Source organism: Battus philenor, unplaced genomic scaffold (assembly GCF_028537555.1).
Source record: "Battus philenor isolate CCGP_79_NKW_IND1 unplaced genomic scaffold, ilBatPhil1.0.hap1 SCAF_4, whole genome shotgun sequence".
NCBI classification, from domain to species: Eukaryota; Metazoa; Arthropoda; class Insecta; order Lepidoptera; family Papilionidae; genus Battus; species Battus philenor.
Window position 1 is genome coordinate 4,432,941 of NW_027181704.1, and position 18,858 is coordinate 4,451,798.

The following is an 18,858-nucleotide window of genomic DNA, read 5'->3' on the forward strand; positions in this document are numbered from 1 at the left end:
GCAGCCAAACGTTATCAAATATGAATGATTTAGTATAATTCCAAGCTTTTGGCAAAATATCATTTGTTTTGAGATTTTGAAACTTAGTTTAAGTTTCAAATAGGAACAGTTAAAGATTGTTTAGAAATTATTTATTTGTAAGTTTGTGTTATGAAAGAAATAGAGCAGTTAAAGTTTGTATTGTCAACAAGTGTTATCTGAATCTTATTTACGTGTACATTATGTCTTACCTATAATTCTGTATATTTATAAAATTAGTTAACATATGGTGAATTAATTGTATAATGGAATAATGCAAATGATGCACAAACTTTTGTGCACAGTTTAATAACAATTGTAACAGCCGGAGTGTCTAAAAAAACAACTTTTAATCTTTTACCGTAAATGTAATTACTATTTAAAACCTACACGCCAACTTATAACTTAAGGCTGAGGGCCTTATAAGAAGGCTTTAGGCCAGTCAAAGACAAATGGATAGAGCTAAGTTCAGAGTTTAGCTGCTTGATCTGCAGAAAAACCAAAATCACCGACGTAGCGCGAAGAATTACTCGTATCGAGTGGCAGTGAGCGGGGCACATCGCTCGTACAACCGGTTACTGTTGGTGATAAAAGTTTCTCGATTGATCGAGGCGATGCTTACTGATCTAACTATATAATTCGAAGTATGTATGTAGAATGGCGTCTTAGCATCTGTTCTTTTATGTACTGTTCATGAAATGTTGCGTCAGCGTTTAGCGCCTTGCTTTCCGCGTCTTCTGTTATTGGGACCAAGACAACCTGATCTTCGGATGAACCTAGGGTTTGAACCAAAATATTATTATACGGGTAGGCATTATGACGCTCTTTTAAATCGTCGATTATTTTAATATAATAAGTAGTAAGCTACCACGGGCTCGGAACGCTGATCAGTTGAGAAGATCGGGCCAGAAACTCAACAGTTGCTTTTTTAAATGAAATTTAACAATTTTTTTTTTCCTGTGCAAATTATAATATGCATCACGTAAATGAGTAAACAAAGAGTACCACACATTTAATATGCCTCAATTTTTTATTTAAAACTAAGAAACGGAAGATCTAAGAAATCTTTGGAACTTTTTTATATATGTCAAGTTCCATGAAGGATTTGTTAACTTTTTGAAGACAAAATTTAGGCGTTATTATAATATTGTACATATGTAACACTACCAAATCAATTTAGTTTCGTTGTAGATAGTAGTTACTGTCACAATGTACAAATGATTGCTATCCATTATTGTTTTTTATTTGTGAAAGATAATCAATAGTGTACAGCGCTTATATTAAATAAAACTATGTAAAAATAACATATTTTCTCTACACCTTCCATTATATAATTGTTGTGCTGTAAATATCATTGTGTCTGTTTGTTCAGGTGAATCTAAAACACCACCATGCATTCTCAAGAAAATTGCAAGAGACGCTGAGAAAGACTTAAAAGATATTATTGAATTAACAAAATTGGAAAAATTGTATTCACCTAATATGGTAAATATCATAGTTGCCAGTATATATTTATTTTAATCATTTAGTTCATTTAAACAGCGTAAACATGGCGATAAGTGATATATATTTAAAATGTAATTGAAATCTTCAAATTTCATCACCAAAAACACTCAGCTAATAGTTGCTTAACAAACAATAGAGGGCTATGTTTGATATTTTTCTATTAGATCGAATCAAGAGTGAAGAGATACATAGATGATTGAAAATAATCGACATAGCACTTCCATAGTAAGTAGTAGCGATTAGATCGGATGTCCACTAGAGCCTTCAGGTCTGCGCCAAGGTGAACAGACATGTTAAAGTGATCGGAAGACGCTGAATGCAGATCACTTCCTACCAGTCTTGTTGTCCATCTTTGGGAAAGAACTATGTTCAGCAATTAAACATCCTACGTTTGAAATGATGATGCAAACATGAATATGTGGAAACAAAACACGTACGCACCGTAAATTGACCCTCGGCGCAGTCATTAGTACGGATACTCAATTGACTTATTGCTAAGCGTTATTAATTTATCACATGTTTAATTTTTAACATTGTAACTCTTAATTGATAGTCATGATAGCGCCATCGCCGACAGCGACGCTTGTTCAGACGTGCAAAGGAACGATAGGTTTTAATGTAGCTGCAGCGGCTCTACCAGCACCAGCTAAACATTGAAGATGGTCTATTAGGACAATGTCTGGGAACATCTGTTTTGTCTTTGTCTTGTCATGTTTAAACAGTTATAATATATTTTGTTTAGGTGGAAATGATGGAAAAATTAAGTAAAAGCACTACTGTTATCGCTAAACTTGAGAAAGAGATTGCCTCATTAACTAAACTAAGCAACGAGACACAATCAAAAATGGAAACGTTAATGGAAAAACTCAGTAAAAATGAAGAAGAAGTCCGCAATCTTACATCAGCCAAGGTATAACTTTATTGAATTTTTGTTTATTACTATATTACATATATACAAAATATTCACTCAAAGTCGATAGCAGAGTCGGGGACCAGGTAGGCCTAGTGACAAAAATTCCAAAAAAAATGTGTATACATGCAAGGTTTTGATAATGATACATCTGATCCCTTTTTTAATTTGTGCCTTAAAAGTAGCCTAGCGCCTCTTTCTTTTACCTTTCTTCTGCCATATGTTTCTCTATGAATAACCTGAAGAACGAACGGAGGCACATGTTTCGGAAGATAACTTCTATACACATAACAAGCTGTTGGAGCATTTCATTCAATCGTGTGCCAAATCAATTGTCGTGTATACATAATTATGCAATACAATTTTGTTACCAAATATTTTATTTGTAATTCACACCTTTTTCTTTCATTTTTCAGTCGCAGTTAGAATCACGTTGTAACGAATATGTTACTAAACTTACTGACTGGGAGGTTACATGTGATACACTGAAAAGAAAGGCTAAGACTAGAGAGCAAGAACTGCTTTCGCGTCTAGAAGAAGTAGCCACCGTTAGGAAAGTTGTCAGTGTTGGTAAGTTAACAATATCCGTGCATAATTTAAATATGTGGTATTAAGTTGACATATAGCAAAGTTTTTTAATACATTAATGTAAATGAAGTCCTCCATTTATAATAAATATGTCGCCTACTTACACATTACTTACCTACTTTACAATATTTACTATAATCGTACATCTGTTTTGCGTCTGAGCTGCATTAATTAGTCAGACATTAAATTTATAATGAATAAAATGTACAACTGACAAAATAAGGTAATTTTCTGACATAAAATGAAATATAACCAAAAATGTCAAATAATTTGCAAATATGTTAATTTTTATATTCTTTGTCTCTAGATAAATTACCCGAAACCATACAATGTCCAGATGAAGAAAATAATTTAGGAATTACGAAAAGCGATAGTATTCTAAGCAACACAAGTACAAACAAAGATAGTCTTTCCCAAGATATTCAAGAACTTATTTCCGATCTTAGAGAACAATTAACGCTTCGCGATAAGACTATTATGGAACTAGAAGCAAATTTACTTACACAAAATAATAAAATTACCTCTTTAGAAAATAAAACACAAGAAATTGAAAATTTAATAGACTCATATAAAGAACAACTAAGTACTTCACAAGAAGAAAATTCCTTGCATAAAATAACAATCGAGACTTTAAACACTGTAATAGAAAATCAAAAATTAAATTTGGACCAAGCTACCATTGATATACAGTCTTATAATGATTGCATTGAAGAATTACAAGGTTTGTTATGTAAAGAAAGGAAAGAATTAAAATTTGATGATACCCAAATAGAAAGTTTGATTGTAAATGAACAGAAAGTTATTGCTAATAATGAAAATATTAAAAATATTGTTCAGTCGTTGCAGGTGGTTCTGAATAAAAAAAATCATGAAATAGTTACTCTAAAGTCTACAATTCAGGAAAATGAAACCAATAGGAACAACTTTACGAATACATCTGAGGAAGATTATAAAACACAAATTGCTACATTGGGGCAACAATTGAAAGACAATGATTTACAAATAGAAAAATTGTTGTTAGAGAAAGCTAGTTTATTACACACTTTGGATGAATTAAATAATAAACACTCAGATTGCATAAAGGAAAACTTAGAATTAGACAAATATGTAAAAACCTGTGAAAATAAAATTTCAGATTTAAAAAATATTAATGCAGAACTGCTTAATACTTTAAATGTCGCAAAATCTCTAGAAACTGATTTTAGAGAAAAAAATGCTGAAGTGAGTGCAAAGAATGTACAATTAATAGCAACAATTACGGATTTAACATCAAAAAATAATGATTTAACAGCCAAAAATACGGAATTGACAACAAAGAATGTGGATTTGTTAAATCAAATTACAGATAATGTCACAAAAATAAATGGTTTGCAGCAGGATTTTAAAAATAGAAATGATGAAGCTGACTCTGTGATAAAAAATTATGAAGAAAATGATACTGTTTACATTAACAAAGCAAATGAAGTAATTCTTAAATTAAACTATATGTTAGAATTAACAGGTAATATGGATCATAGTGATATTAATGGCAGTTTAATTGAAATTTTCGAAAATGTTAACATAAAGTTGGACAAATTAAGGTTGAATACAACTGAGGTAGTTAATCAAAGAGATTTGATTGAAAATCAAAATATTGAATTATGTTCTAAATTGCTTAATACAATAAAACAATTTTACGCAGAAATAAAATCAATTTATACTGATGTCTATAAATTACAAATTGTTTTAAGCAACACAAAGCTTAAGACAACACTCTCTGATTCAGGTAAAAATGAAACTGATGATCTTAAAAATTATTGTTTCGGAACAGTTAATGACTTTATAGAAATAGAACAAGAAATACAAGACCTGAAAATTGATAAAGATCTAATGTCATTTTTCGAGAAAATCAATACTTTGACTTCCAATTTGAAAGAAATGATCAAGAATGTTCACAATGAATCGATTATTAACATAGATACCCTTACTAATATAATAGAAGCAAAAGACCTAGAAATAAATGAGTTAACCCAAGCATTACATGTTGTAAAGGAACAGTCAGATATGACTTCTAAAAAACTAAATGATACAATTGAAGAAAATAAAATTCTTACAAAAGAAAATGATGATATATTCAGTAACATTATATTAATTGTTACAAAAATTGCACTGGAATTAAATTTAGTACACCATTTATCCTGTGATTACCAAAATTGTGATAAACAAACTTATATTAATGATCAAATTCTTCCTGTGCTAAACCAAATACTGCATTACATTTCTTCCATTAGTTCTGAACAAGCAAAAGGAGAAGATTCTAATCAAATAACTAAAGAAAAATTAAACGAGTACATATCACAAATTAAATTAAATTGTAGTAATACTTCAATAGATTTAGATGGTTTACATAATGGAACAGATTTGTGTACGACTTTGAAAGTTAGTTCGAATTTACTGAATAATTTAAAAGAGGAACTGAAGATGAAGACAGATGAAATAAATTCTATGAAAAACAAAGTACTTGAATGGAGAGAAAAATTTAATGATTTTGAAATATCCATGAGAAATCAACAACGTGAACTGATAGAAGAAAACAAAAAACTAAAACGAAAATTTATTCAAAATGACAACATATTAGAAGAAGTTACTGGGAATTCTGTATTTAACGCTGATATTGATCTGACTAAAAAAACAATGCTACTGTCTGAAAATTGCAATTTCAATCATCCAAAGAGCTTGCTAACAATCACTTGTAATAAAATTATCGAAATTATTCAAAGCAACGAAGTTAACTCACCATCTGCATCTGTATCAAGCTCTAAATGTAATATAGATCAAGAAAGCTGCCAAAGCTCTGTTAACTTTTGTGAATGCGACAGTTTAAAAAAGAAGCTAAATTTTATGGAAAACCAAAACTTTGCACTTACAAAACAAATGGAGGACTTAAAGGAAACCAATAAAAACTTACTGAAAGATGTACAGGAAGCATCCGAAGAGATTAAAACCCTTTTGGAGTTTTCGTACGATTTACAAAAAAGAATATATAACCATAAAACAAATCTATCGACTTTAACAGCTATGACTTATGCTGAAAATGTATCACTCAGTTCACAGATTAAGTTTATGCAACACCATCACACTCGGTTTCATATTGTTTGTCAAAGGGACCTGCCTGAGCTTAAAAAGCAACTTCTTGAATTGAAAGACTTATTAGAAGATAAAAATTTTGATGGGAATTTAAATACTCATAATAATCTCAAAAGATACTATTTACCTAATTCATTGGAACAGGACTTAACTCTGAACAATTTTAAAAATGAATCTACATTGGATGGAGATGTCTTGATGTTAGATACAAATGTTACTTTAGCAAGTTCAGCAGATAATACTTTGACATGCCACGATCAAACTTGTTTTGAATCGCCGCAGACTTGTTTGGTCAATGATGCAATTTGTCAAACTTCTTTGTGCTGCCTAAATAAATCCATCACTACACATCAATTGTGTATAGATCATTTAAACCAACTGGAAGTATTAAAAGTAGAAAATGAAAATCTTAATAAAATTATTAAAGATCTCTTAAACACTTCTAATGAAACTGATTCTACCGCAGTGAAATCTTATGTAAACAATTCCATGAGTAATATATGTAAAAATTGTCAAGATCTAGAAGAGAAACATCAAAAATTGTATGAGGAACTAGAAAAAGTTAATCATAAGCTATCAGAAGCCATCAGTCAAAAAGAAGATGTTGAACAAAAATATAAAAACCTTTGTTTGGAGATTACATCAACTGAAGCATTGTTAAGGAAGTTGCATAATTTTGAAAAAGAATTGGAAAATAAAGGTAAAGATATTATGAAACTATCGACAGAGTTAAAGACCACTAAAGAACAACTTGTAAATGTGCAAGAAGAAAATGATAATTTGTCCACTCAAATCATGGAATCCATTAGTGAAGCCGACGATCTTAAACAAGAACTTGACACCCTAAAGAAAAAGAATTTACAAATCAGCGATGATAGTTTACAACCAGTGCACAATGTGAATGATAATGGAGACAAGTTAAGTGAAATATGTCAAGAGTGTGTTAATAAAACCGAATTAATAAAGGATCTTCAAAGTAAGTATTCAAATGTGCACACACATTTAAACAGGAGTTATAGTGATTCTGATACCTCATCTAGGTACAATAAAATATGCACATTGCAAAATGAGCTAGATGCAGGAAGAGAAGATTGTAAGGAGTTAAAAGAAGAAGTAACCACCATTAAAAACCATTTAGAAAGCAATAATATGTCAATGGAGCAGGCAATGGCTTTGGACGAAAGTGTTAGTGACCCTATTGTAGTAAATGCAAAAACTAATGAAAGTATGACTAAAATATCTGAAGAAGATGTTTCCGATATTTATACGCTGGACAAAACAGATTGCATTGCATATTATTTAGAAAAAGTTAACGATGGCAATACAAACATTAATCATGATGTTAAAATTATTGATGTAATGAAATTGTTATATTCCAAGTTGATGATAAAGCATGGAAATGAAATTGAAAACTTGATCAATAAATTAAGAGACTATGAAGACACCAAACAAGAATTGCAAAAGAAAATTATCAACATAACAGAGGCTTTAGATGATAGTAATGTTAACATTCAAAACTTTGAAAGAAAGTTTTTGGTGTTAAAAAACAATATTGACATTTTGAACAATGCTACTTCTGTTATAAATAAAGAAGAAAATGCCAAAGCAATGGAGTTATTTAAAAATAAAATTCTTAACGTACTTGATGTTGAATTTTCAATAAACAGTGTTAGCTTGTTTGAATCCATTTATAAAGTAAATATAGATAATTTTAATGAAACTTTAGATAATTACGTTAAAGTACAAGAATATTCGTGTAAGTTAGCAAGCGACCTTGAAACTGCTAATTCTAATTTAACACAATTAAAAAGTCAACTTTCTGCTAAAGAAAATGAATGCAATTTGCTGATAGCTCAAAAAGCAAAAATTCATGAAATATGTGATGCCGTAACTAGAGATTTAATTAAGAAAGAAGATGATTTCTCTAGAGCTATTATTGAATGTTATCGAAAACTAACGGAAGAGAAAATTTTGAGAGCTGACGACTTTGATACAACTCTACCGCCTACGAAAAACTTACATCTAATACTGGAGCGTCTAGTTGAAAGCAATGGAAAAGCAATATCAGAAAAAGACTATGACAATGTTAAGCAGCAAATAATAGATGAAAAGTGTCGTGCACAAGAGATATCTACGCTCTATAATAATCTCCAACATAAATTCGAATCAATTGAAAAATTAAACAAGAATTTGGATGAAAAACTTAAAGATAAGGATGTTAAAATTCTTGAACAAAAATCTTTATTGGAAAATTTGAATGATGTTTATAAGAAAAAAGTTGATGAAAATAATGTGACCCAATCCATAGCTCAAAGTCTAACTGAACAAGTTGGTGTATTAAAGGAGTATATTTGTAAAAAAGATGAATCTATCCATAAATTGGAAGAGAAATTAAGTAAAATTCATGTGGATATTAATAATCTTAAACATGTTAATGAGGCTCTGTGCAAGGAAAAAGAAATGTTGGCAATTGAACTGGGAAAATCAGAAGATGTGATCAAACAAAATAAAATAGATCTTGAAAAAATGGAACTTCAAATTACATCTCTTCATGAATCCGTAGCAAATAAAGATAAAACTATTGAGAATCTAAATATTAAAGTGAAGTCATTTTTGGAAGAGAACCAGAAGTTAAAAGAACAATTGGATAAAAATTGTAAAGAATTGTCTAGATTAGAGTTTAACATCAAGACACATGAAACTACTGCTAAGATACAAACTAAAATGGTTTCAAGGTATTTCTTTTTCACTTCTTTTCATCTGCTTGTTGTGTAATATCAACAGACAATATTAATAAATATTTTTTTCAGGCTACAGAAACAAAAAAAAGAGGACAATGATTTAATTGCAGAGAAAGAAAAGCAGCTTCAAGAAATGGTTGAGCGGTATGAAACTCTTCAAAAGAAGTCCTTAGAAATGACAGATTGCATAGCTACAATGAAAAATGAAATAGATGCCTTAAATAATTTGAAACATACACTTGAGGTACATTTTAGATTTGTATTGTATTTGTATGTCAAATGTTTCTTGATAATAGTTCTTTTTTTTACAATTTTTTCTTTTCTCTTTCTTTCTTTCTCTGTATTCGTGTTAAAATTATTCTATACATTATACATCACAAACTTTGAAAACAATAATCTAAACTTGGATGAGATGAACAAAACAATTTTATTAATATTATTTGTTAACATTTATGAATCAAATCGATGTTATCACAAACAAAACTAATTTTTAACATGCAATATGAAGGCAATAAGCTGCAATGAAAATAAAGGGCCATTTTGGATTCACCAAATAGCTTACTTATTTTTTAAGTATCTTGTCATATACTCAAGTCGTCTTTCTAAATTGAATAAATAAATTATTCTCGTTGAGTAAATTGTTCCTTTTACGTATTATATTTACTTTCTAAAATTTGTCACAAATATTCTGAGCTCGTAAGAATTCGATTTTTTAATCTGATATCGAGTGCAACCAAAGGCTTCATGGGAGAATGATCAGGTCTTTAAGTTAATAACATACTCATGCCAAAAATAATAATGAAGGTTTACGGCTGATATGTTTCAGTTAGTTACTTTCCCTGCTTACATTGCCAGATATAAGAGTTTGATTTTGACAAAATAAAAGAATTCTGGCATAAAGACGTTATCTTTATAATATATAACAAATTACGAAGTTTTAATCAGCGTTTAACATTTCTATTTATGAATGAATTTAATGAAATGAATTTAAAAACATTTCTGTCTGTCGATCCTTTCTTATTCGCCTATGAATATATAAAAGTATTTTGGAAATTACAGGATAAAATTTCTCTTCTGGAAAATGAACACGAGAGCAAGCATAGACCCCGTCTATCAAATGGGACTTCGGAGCATTCTCGGCGACGGCGGCAAAGTATTCACGATTCAAAGCGGATTTTCGCCGATAAACACCAAGGTGTGTCTCGCCTCATATTTAACTAAATTACGCTTTTAGGAACAAACAATTTATTTAACATTTTTCATTATTGAAACAATATTATAAAACGCATCGGTTTTCGTCCTCAAAAAATCCTGTCAAAAATTATAAGCAGCCAAAATAATTCTTTAAAGGAGCCTCTGGTGATCAAATTCGACGCGTTTCTTTGACATGATGTGATCGTTCATAATCTTTCCGAACCCGAGCAGTAGCTAATAATAATTTTTTTTCCAAAAAAACATCTTGCTTAATTTACATAATATGCTTTATAAACTCACAGATCCTGCGTTTGACGGTGGTTCTAAAGTTGAAGATTCATCTATGGATACCAATGAAACAAGTTGTAGAAGCACCCCTATTCGGCACAGCAAAGGGTATAAGAGAGTTATAACTAATTTTTATGTTTATATAATCATAATCCATGTTATTTGAAGATATTACTTATTGCCATAGAATTAGTATACTGAGTATACTGTGTATTAATATATTGAAAAGAAATAATTGATTCTTTATTTATAAAAAATAACAATATAAAACTATGTATGGTTACATTAGCGAACGCAAGAGGTCGCCGGATTCTGGTAGTGCAAGACCATTGTGGCCATATTTCTGGGAGGCCTATCACCTGATATAACACAAATGGACACATCATATAATCTCTCATAAGAAGGCACATTCTAACCGCGAAATACCGAGAAGTAACGAGTATCTGAAAACAATACCACTATTTAATTTTATTAATTAAAATTTAGATTTACTTGAATTAGTTGAAATTATTTGTCGTATTAATTATTGTTCTAATATACTTTATAGCGTACTTCGTCGTATAAGCTTGGTCGTCAGTCGAACTTCACATATTTTTATTATTGACCACGCATAATAATAATCTCCTGAAACTAATTAGTTTTTTACGGTAAATAACACACACGTTATATACACACAGAATTGTTAAAATTATTACTTTGTGTTGTGTTACGTTTATATGCAGCGCAAGACTGGTCATCGTGGCCATTCTTGAGAAAATGCCTTGTAGTGGATGTCTATCGGCTGAAAAAAAGTAGAAAGAACCGGTACTACATTACTTTACTAATTATGGTTTTTTTTTTTCAGACGCGACAGCTTCCATTCCAAACATGAAGAGGTTTGTATCTATTTTTTTTAATATTTTGTACTTAAATTTAAGCAAAAAAAAATTAAATTTTCTTGTTAAAAAAAATTATATCAAATGGGTCAAAATTTTATATTATTATTACTTTATGTATAAACCAAAATCTACAAACAATTATAGTAGCAATAGTTCTAGTCACCACCCGAGGTGTGTAAGCGGTAAGATAGTGGAGAGTGTTTCACAATATGCACACGAGATATTTGCTGAGCTTCACTAATCTGTCAAATTTATCAATTTTGAACTCTGTGTACTTAACATGAAGTCGAAATTGGGATGAAGTGATTTAACTGATGTGCGAAGCTTTATAAGAGGCTCAGAATATTTATTAAATTGTGCACACGGATCTCCGATTACTATTGTAAATGTTGAGTATTTGTTAATCACCCTAACACCTGCCTTAGGCGAATGTATAGCTCATTTCCTGGCACATAAGTAATCATTCATTCATTTATTCATCCTTTTAAAGTTTTAACACCTATTTCCAATCAACGTTTACACACATTTATCACCATAAAATAATATATTACATTGATTTACTGCAGGAACAGACATTAAAATTTGTTAACATCTTACTATATTATCATTAGGTTACATATTATTTCTGAAACCATTGATTTTTAAATATGGTGTATCAAATATTAATTGACAATTTGAAAATTGGCAGCAAATGAGCTATATATTTCAATGACACGCTGTATATTCCAGAGCGCGGATGAGGGACGAACGTCACGCTGCGACAGCGCTCGTCTCCGACGTCAGAGCCTTCACGACCTTCATCGCACGGCCTTGCAAACCACTCCAGAGAAAAATGGTATCTTTCAGTTTTATTTCGACAATATTACATATATTTTAATTAACTTTTTTCATGTTTTTATTCAAGTAAAATATAACGGTTGGACTTTTCACATCCATTACTTCCGCAATTGATTCATCATCATTTCGGGTATAAGTTGTCCAATACTACACACAAGTCTTGGTCATAGATTTCCTATAGGAGCGGTTGGAAACGTTTACACATACGTATATATTATTGCCAACGACAGTAATGAAATACCCGAAACTTCTCGTTCCACGGTTCGGACCTTACAATTAAATAGTTAAGGTGGATTGTAGTTTGGCCTTTAGAATTGTTTACAAAATTATAAAGCGTCCGAATCATATTTGGAATGCTAAACTCATTGGTAGAGATAAACAACTTTCTAGAAATTTCGAAGTATGTCGTTTTCTGATTGGTCAATTCACAATAGGGAACGAACTTCCTGGAACTTCGTTCATTCAATCTTAAAACATAGACGCATTTCAAACGCGATACTAAGAGAACAACCAGCGATAAAAAGAAGAACTTTTGCAAATATCTGTGAAATGTAAATAAAGAGGTTAAGCACTCAAGCGTTTTTTATCCAAAACCCAATACAGTTCAATGCATCGTTTCTACATATTATTCATTCATACTTCTAAATGTCATTATAAGCATTTGTTATTCCATGTGTTTTTAATCACACATTGTAGTAAATTATAAATTGTTCCAGGTTCACACAATAACTCGAGGGACAAATCCAGACATGATCATTCGAACGATGACAATACAAACAGGTATGCATTATTAATCTAATAAGGACATTTGCTTGTATACTTGTCGGAGGAATAGCTTTAGTAGAGTTTTTCCGATGTCTATAAAAATATTTTGACGATTAAAACAAACTTTCAGTACAACATACTTTCGAAGTACTTTCTTATTTTATTAAATTAACGGCGTAACGACTTTGCGATATTGTCGTTATCTATACCCACCAAAAAGACCTAAAATATTTGTCTACCTTCAAGAATTAATTTTTAACATTAGAGCTCATATACTTATATATATATATATATAACGTTTTTAAACATCACATAAACTTGTGTCTACGATTTGGTTCAAACAGAATTGAAGAAAATATTTAATATACACAACTTGTAAAAATTTATTTTCAACAAAATATATATTTTTTTTTAACTTATATTTTCCAGAAACTGTTCTGACGGATTTCGTACTATCAAAAGTTATTGGCCAGTTCCTGCTAAATAATTAAACAATATGTATTTCAGAGTGATGGATTTATTTATACATATAATATCTTAATAATAAACAATGAATAAAGTTTTAAAAGTTTAAAGTACACATTACTTTTGGTTCCACTTCCACACACGCAGTCATAGTCGAGCAACAAAGTGCACCGCCCGCCAGTCCGCTGATAAATGCGTATGCGGCAAACAATGCGAATTACACTACTACCACCGTTAAATCACTCAACACGTGTTTCACCCCTCCACGGGGCATCTTCAGGAGTTATGTTAAACCCATTAGTGCCAAACACTGAGTCCTCTCCTCTATGCTTATAAGGAATTAAGGATTTTATTTTTCCTATTTCTTTATTAGACAAATGAGGACGGCCGTTGTCGAGTGCGCTTAAAATAAGACGTTTGATGATTTATTTCAAAAAAATTTCCGCCATTTATTTTTTATAAAAATATATTAATTAAATAAATGTGTTTCGTTTCAGCAAAGTGCAAGAGCTACAAGAGCGTCTGTCTTCGTGCCAACAAGAACTTGAAGATCTTAAAGAAAAATATCGGGAGCTGGACGAAGAGTGCGAAATATGCGCACAATACTTGCAGGAAAAAGACGAACAGTACGCGCGGTTGCGAGAAGAGAAAATTGCTTTGGAGGTATTATTAACCGAAGGTTTATTGTAATCTTAAAAATATTGTGTTGTTTCCTCCAAAATCTATCCAACCCAAGCGACAAATTCCAACAGATACTTAAGGACACGGCGAGGACATTGTTAAGAATGACCTGTAAATTGTATTTTCACCCAATCTTTTACCCTTATTACCCGATCTTTTAAGAATTTGAAATAACGCGGTAAGATAAAAATATGTACACATTTTTAGAAATAGATGTACGATTATTAGGAGAATCTTTATTTACACGGAGGACCAACGTGCGGAGCGCGAGCCACTTGCTGTTCTTTATACGATTGTCTGTGGCGGTCATAAATGTACCTGAGTGTACATTTTTCTGCTATTTTTTTTAAAGTACTTATCTCGTGAGTGTTTCCAAATAACTTTAAAATTAATAACCACTAATAATTATTTATTAAATTTTAAAGAATTAGCAAGGGAAATTGATGTGTTTAATTTTTAAATTTATTACACATATTTTATGTTTTAAAAAATGACTCCAATTGTAAGGAGATTTGCCACTCCTGTTATGTTATGGACGGGAACTAAAATGGTTGATTGAACACTGATTTGTGAGAACACAATTGTAAGAGCCAGGTCATAAATAATGTTAATAAATTTGCAGAAAATAACAAAAGAACTTAACGAAAAACTGCGGCGTTGCAGCCCGCACGCCGGTTACAGTGATGCGAGAGTTGACGTCGCTCATGCAGCCGTCAACACGGACGAAGGTATGCATGGTAACGATATATCTTCTTACTGGTTTCTCTGCATCACTCTGGGTAGAGTGATAGAGAATGACCATAAAGCAAAAAGTCCACCATTATACAACATATATACAGTGTGAAATAAAATAAATTAGAAGAGCATTGAGTCTCATGTTTTATCCATCTTTATGTTTTTGACAGATTGGACTAATCTCCATTCAGTAGTCGTAGACAGAATGTCTTTTGATGCAGAAGTAGAGAAAAATAAGAGATTGACAAAAATGCTGGAGGAGTTACGTTTCAGCAAAGAAGAGCTTAGGATCAGGGTCGACAAAATGCAGAGAGCTCTAGAAGAAAAACCTACAAAGGATAGAAGAGAATTAGAGAAGACCAGGATAGAATTGAGGTCATGTAAAAAAGAAATAGAGGAGTTGAGAAAGAGAAATGAAGAACTCGATGAAAAGTGCGAGACTTGCGCGCAGTACTTGAGGGAAAGAGATGAAGATTGTCACAAACTAAAGGAAACTATAGTCGCCTTGGAGGTAATTCAGTTTTATTCCGTAATTTTTACTTTTAATTTTAAATTCGTTCATGCCTTATTCGAAAATTGAAACGTGCTTATTGTTAATGCAAAATACAGTATATTATAAATATTAGCTATTAAACTAACTGGTGACTTTTTAGTTAATTATTTTGTTTTTTGCCCCCAAATACAATCAAATAGTTCCAATTAAAAAGTCAAGTTCACAATGACCAGTTAAAAATATTCAACATGCTTTCTAATGAAACAGCTAATTATGAACACTTTTATTGTTAAGGCCAATATCTAGGCCGGCATTTAGTATGAAATGTAAAACATTTTTTATAATTTTCAGGCCAAACTACAGGAGCTGCAAGAAAACAGCTGCAATTTATCGCAGTCCCTACGCAAGAAGCGACAAACATTGCTCGACGTGCACCGGGGCTCCGCTGTAGAACATGCCGACGCTTGTACTGACATTACTGAAGGTATCGTTATGTACTTGAGAAACACGCTTACTCTTATACACATATATACACTATTTGGCAAATGATGCCATTTATAGTATTTATAAACAATTTGTAAATAAATTATAATATGATAATGATTTATGGTGGTGATTCGCAAAAAAACCAAGGTTATCGGCTAAGCTCGAAGCATTGTTTGTCTGAAGTGGTAGGGAATAGGGCACATTTCTCGTTTCACATTTAAACCGTGAATAAAATTCTTACAGATTTTCTCAACCGACAAGTGGAACGAGATAATTCAAGACCAGTCACTGGTAGCGCTGAAAAGAAACAAATCAATGAACTCAAGATCGTAAGTTTCATTCAATTATTTATTTTTAGCGACCAGGAGCCAGTGACGCGGCGTGGGTAGGCCCCCCTCTAGATTGACCGATGTCATAGTCAAGATCGCGGGCAGTCGTTGGATGCGGACAGCGCAAGACCGATCATCGTGGTGAACTTTTGTGTTACCTATACTTTGCAGTGGGTGTATATTGACTGAAAATAAGAATTTGTGTTAAGAGGCATCAATGGTAAAATTTCAGGCGGTGGAAAAGTTAGCAGAGCAGAAGGCCGCTTTGGAACAACAGCTGATGGCCGCAACAACAGCCCCTGTGTACGTCGCAACAGGCAGCGCTATTGTGCAAGTTAGTATATACTTGCACTTGCACGTACATACACGCACACCTACGTATATTGTACTTTACTTTCATTATAAGTAAACATCGCCACAAAATTAGAAAACAAGCCTAACTATTTATGTAACGCCATCCGGTAGGGTATTTTTATTTAAAAAAAAAACTATTGAAAGTGTAATAAAATTTTGTACCCTTTTTATATATATTTTTTAAAATCAAGTAAAATTATGGGAAACATTTGTTTGGCAATTCTATTCTTTTTAAACTAAGTAATGTCAGATCTAGGTATGTTGAATATTTCTTTAGAATTTGCAATTATTTAACAATGCAAAGATGATTAAATTTTAACATATTCTCAGTTGATGTTGTTAGCCCGGAAGCTTTTACAGCTTCATTGGAACTGAGTTCATGGAGCATAATGGTCCGTGTTTGCACAAAGTCTTTCGCACGTAGTAAACCGCTCTACGCGAGAAGAGCTGTATTGTTTTGTAATGTTAACGCTGTCTATGTACGGCTTGGGAGGGCAGCGGGGATCACAGACGAGCCTAAGGGTCCAACCTTGGTTCGCCCCCGCTGTTCGCGGGAGCGGGCGACGTCCCCCTAAAATCGAGTGAACTTTGAAGAAAACAAATGTAAATGTTAGAATTTTTTTCCCTTTTAATCAATTACCCATGTTCTTCATAGTCACTAAGAAATTTTTACTAATATAAAAAATTCTTACAGAATCAGCAACTCACGGATGTCATGAAGGAAAACCGGAAACTGAAAAAAATAAATGCTGAACTAGTAATGCTGTGCAAGAAGAGAGAAGCTTCCATCAAATCTGAGAAAAGAGAGTTGCCGGAAGCAACCTGATACAAATATGAAAGCATTATTATCTTTAACTACCTAATATACTCAAACTTTATATATTTTTGTAATTCAATTAACTTAGTGAAAGCTGGTCTTTATTTTGTTAATCTCATTTTTTTTTAACTCATAATCCATAAGAGATATTTATATTAGGCTTTTGCACAAATTACCTCATTCTATGGTGTATATTCCCAGTGATTTGAAAGACTGAATGAATCATGCTTAATATACATTCCCAAAGCATTTACATGTCTGTCTGTCTGTGCAAACTTGAATCATGTGACTGTAGTTGCCATTGCAAAAAATAATAGTGATTAACTTACTAATTGCATGTGAATATTGATAGAGGTACAAAGTATTATGTAGTTGTACTTAAAAAGTTAAATCTAGCATTAATAAATATAATTGCATGTAAACTTAAGCACAATTATGACCAGCCAGTAAACAATCCGGCGTACAAATCTACGTTATATTAAATATATAATAATCTTTGTTAAACCTAATATATATTTATGTAAATTTTTTTGGCATTGACAGAATTGTGATGAAGATGTGATTTAATTGACGTGCGTTTTATCATAAACGCGTCAGTTTTAAGAATTAAATTCTGATTATACGCTATGTATTTACTTATTTTATTCACTTCCCAAATGCAAAACGTAAAATTATTATTTTTAAGTGTTTAAAAACAATTGTCATCGCTATACTATAATATTGTCATGCGAATCCTACCGACATAATTTAATCTTTTTTAACAAGTAGTGCTACCACACGATGATTTTAACGAATTAAACTTATAAACTATTTACGCGATATTTCGTGCATGTGCGTCGTTTTTTATTTATATACTCAAACTGAACTTGTGCGTTTAGTAATGCTCGCGATACGCAGGACAAAATCGGACTGACACAATGTAGGTTCAGAGCTAGCTTTCTTTATACGCCTAACGACACCCATATATCTCTTGTTAGGTTTTAAAACACCTAAATTTAATTTATCAATAATTAAACATCTATAATTATAAATTTTATAATGATTAAACACATTAAGATAAACAGTATTGCATCTACTGTGGGTACTTCTAACCTTGAAATAATTAAATGCATTATTTTGCATAATACCAACACCAACTGTTGGAAGTCACAAAAATGTAAACAGATGTCCCTGTTAGCATTATCATCATTTCAGCCGGACGTCCACTACTGGATAACGGCCTCCCCCCTAGATTTCCAATAGGATCGTTGGAAAACAGCCTGTATCATCTGTCCACATTGTGGGTGGGCATCAAGTATACAAGATTAAAAATAACTGATACATTTAAACATCATTTATTAAGATAAATTACATAAACATAAAGCTAGTGAACAATAACTTCGCACTCCTAAACATAAGCATACTTGTGAATGTTTTAAACAGTGGCGTTAATTAAATTAAAAGTGTTGCTGTTGAATTATGCAAATTAATATCAGAGTTATTGTTAAGATAAAGAGAAAACAACAGCAACTATAGTTTTAAAAGCAAATAAAAAAGGCGTTAACAATTATTGATTGTGATATTAACTTATAGTACAAAATGGTAACTGAACAGTTTAATATTAAAAACATCGGATTCTCGGCATTTTCTTAGAATTCCAGTTAACAA

General features: G+C 31.6%; 1 protein-coding gene across 1 annotated transcript in view; it reads left to right on the forward strand.

Moving 5' to 3' along the window:
• The window catches only part of LOC137928944 (kinesin-related protein 4-like), a 28,938-nt gene extending 11,122 nt beyond the window's left edge, over positions 1-17,816 (forward strand). Inside the window, exons 11-27 of the mRNA XM_068771951.1 lie at positions 1,391-1,503; positions 2,267-2,434; positions 2,851-3,004; positions 3,330-8,883; positions 8,959-9,133; positions 9,949-10,084; positions 10,386-10,479; positions 11,216-11,246; positions 11,979-12,084; positions 12,803-12,866; positions 13,814-13,979; positions 14,620-14,725; positions 14,903-15,243; positions 15,577-15,709; positions 15,955-16,040; positions 16,273-16,374; positions 17,089-17,816. Of these exons, the coding sequence (XP_068628052.1) occupies positions 1,391-1,503; positions 2,267-2,434; positions 2,851-3,004; positions 3,330-8,883; positions 8,959-9,133; positions 9,949-10,084; positions 10,386-10,479; positions 11,216-11,246; positions 11,979-12,084; positions 12,803-12,866; positions 13,814-13,979; positions 14,620-14,725; positions 14,903-15,243; positions 15,577-15,709; positions 15,955-16,040; positions 16,273-16,374; positions 17,089-17,220 (7,661 nt within the window). The 3' untranslated portion in view covers positions 17,221-17,816. The remainder of the gene's footprint in view (positions 1-1,390; positions 1,504-2,266; positions 2,435-2,850; positions 3,005-3,329; positions 8,884-8,958; positions 9,134-9,948; positions 10,085-10,385; positions 10,480-11,215; positions 11,247-11,978; positions 12,085-12,802; positions 12,867-13,813; positions 13,980-14,619; positions 14,726-14,902; positions 15,244-15,576; positions 15,710-15,954; positions 16,041-16,272; positions 16,375-17,088) is intronic.
• The last annotated feature ends 1,042 nt before the right edge of the window (positions 17,817-18,858 follow it).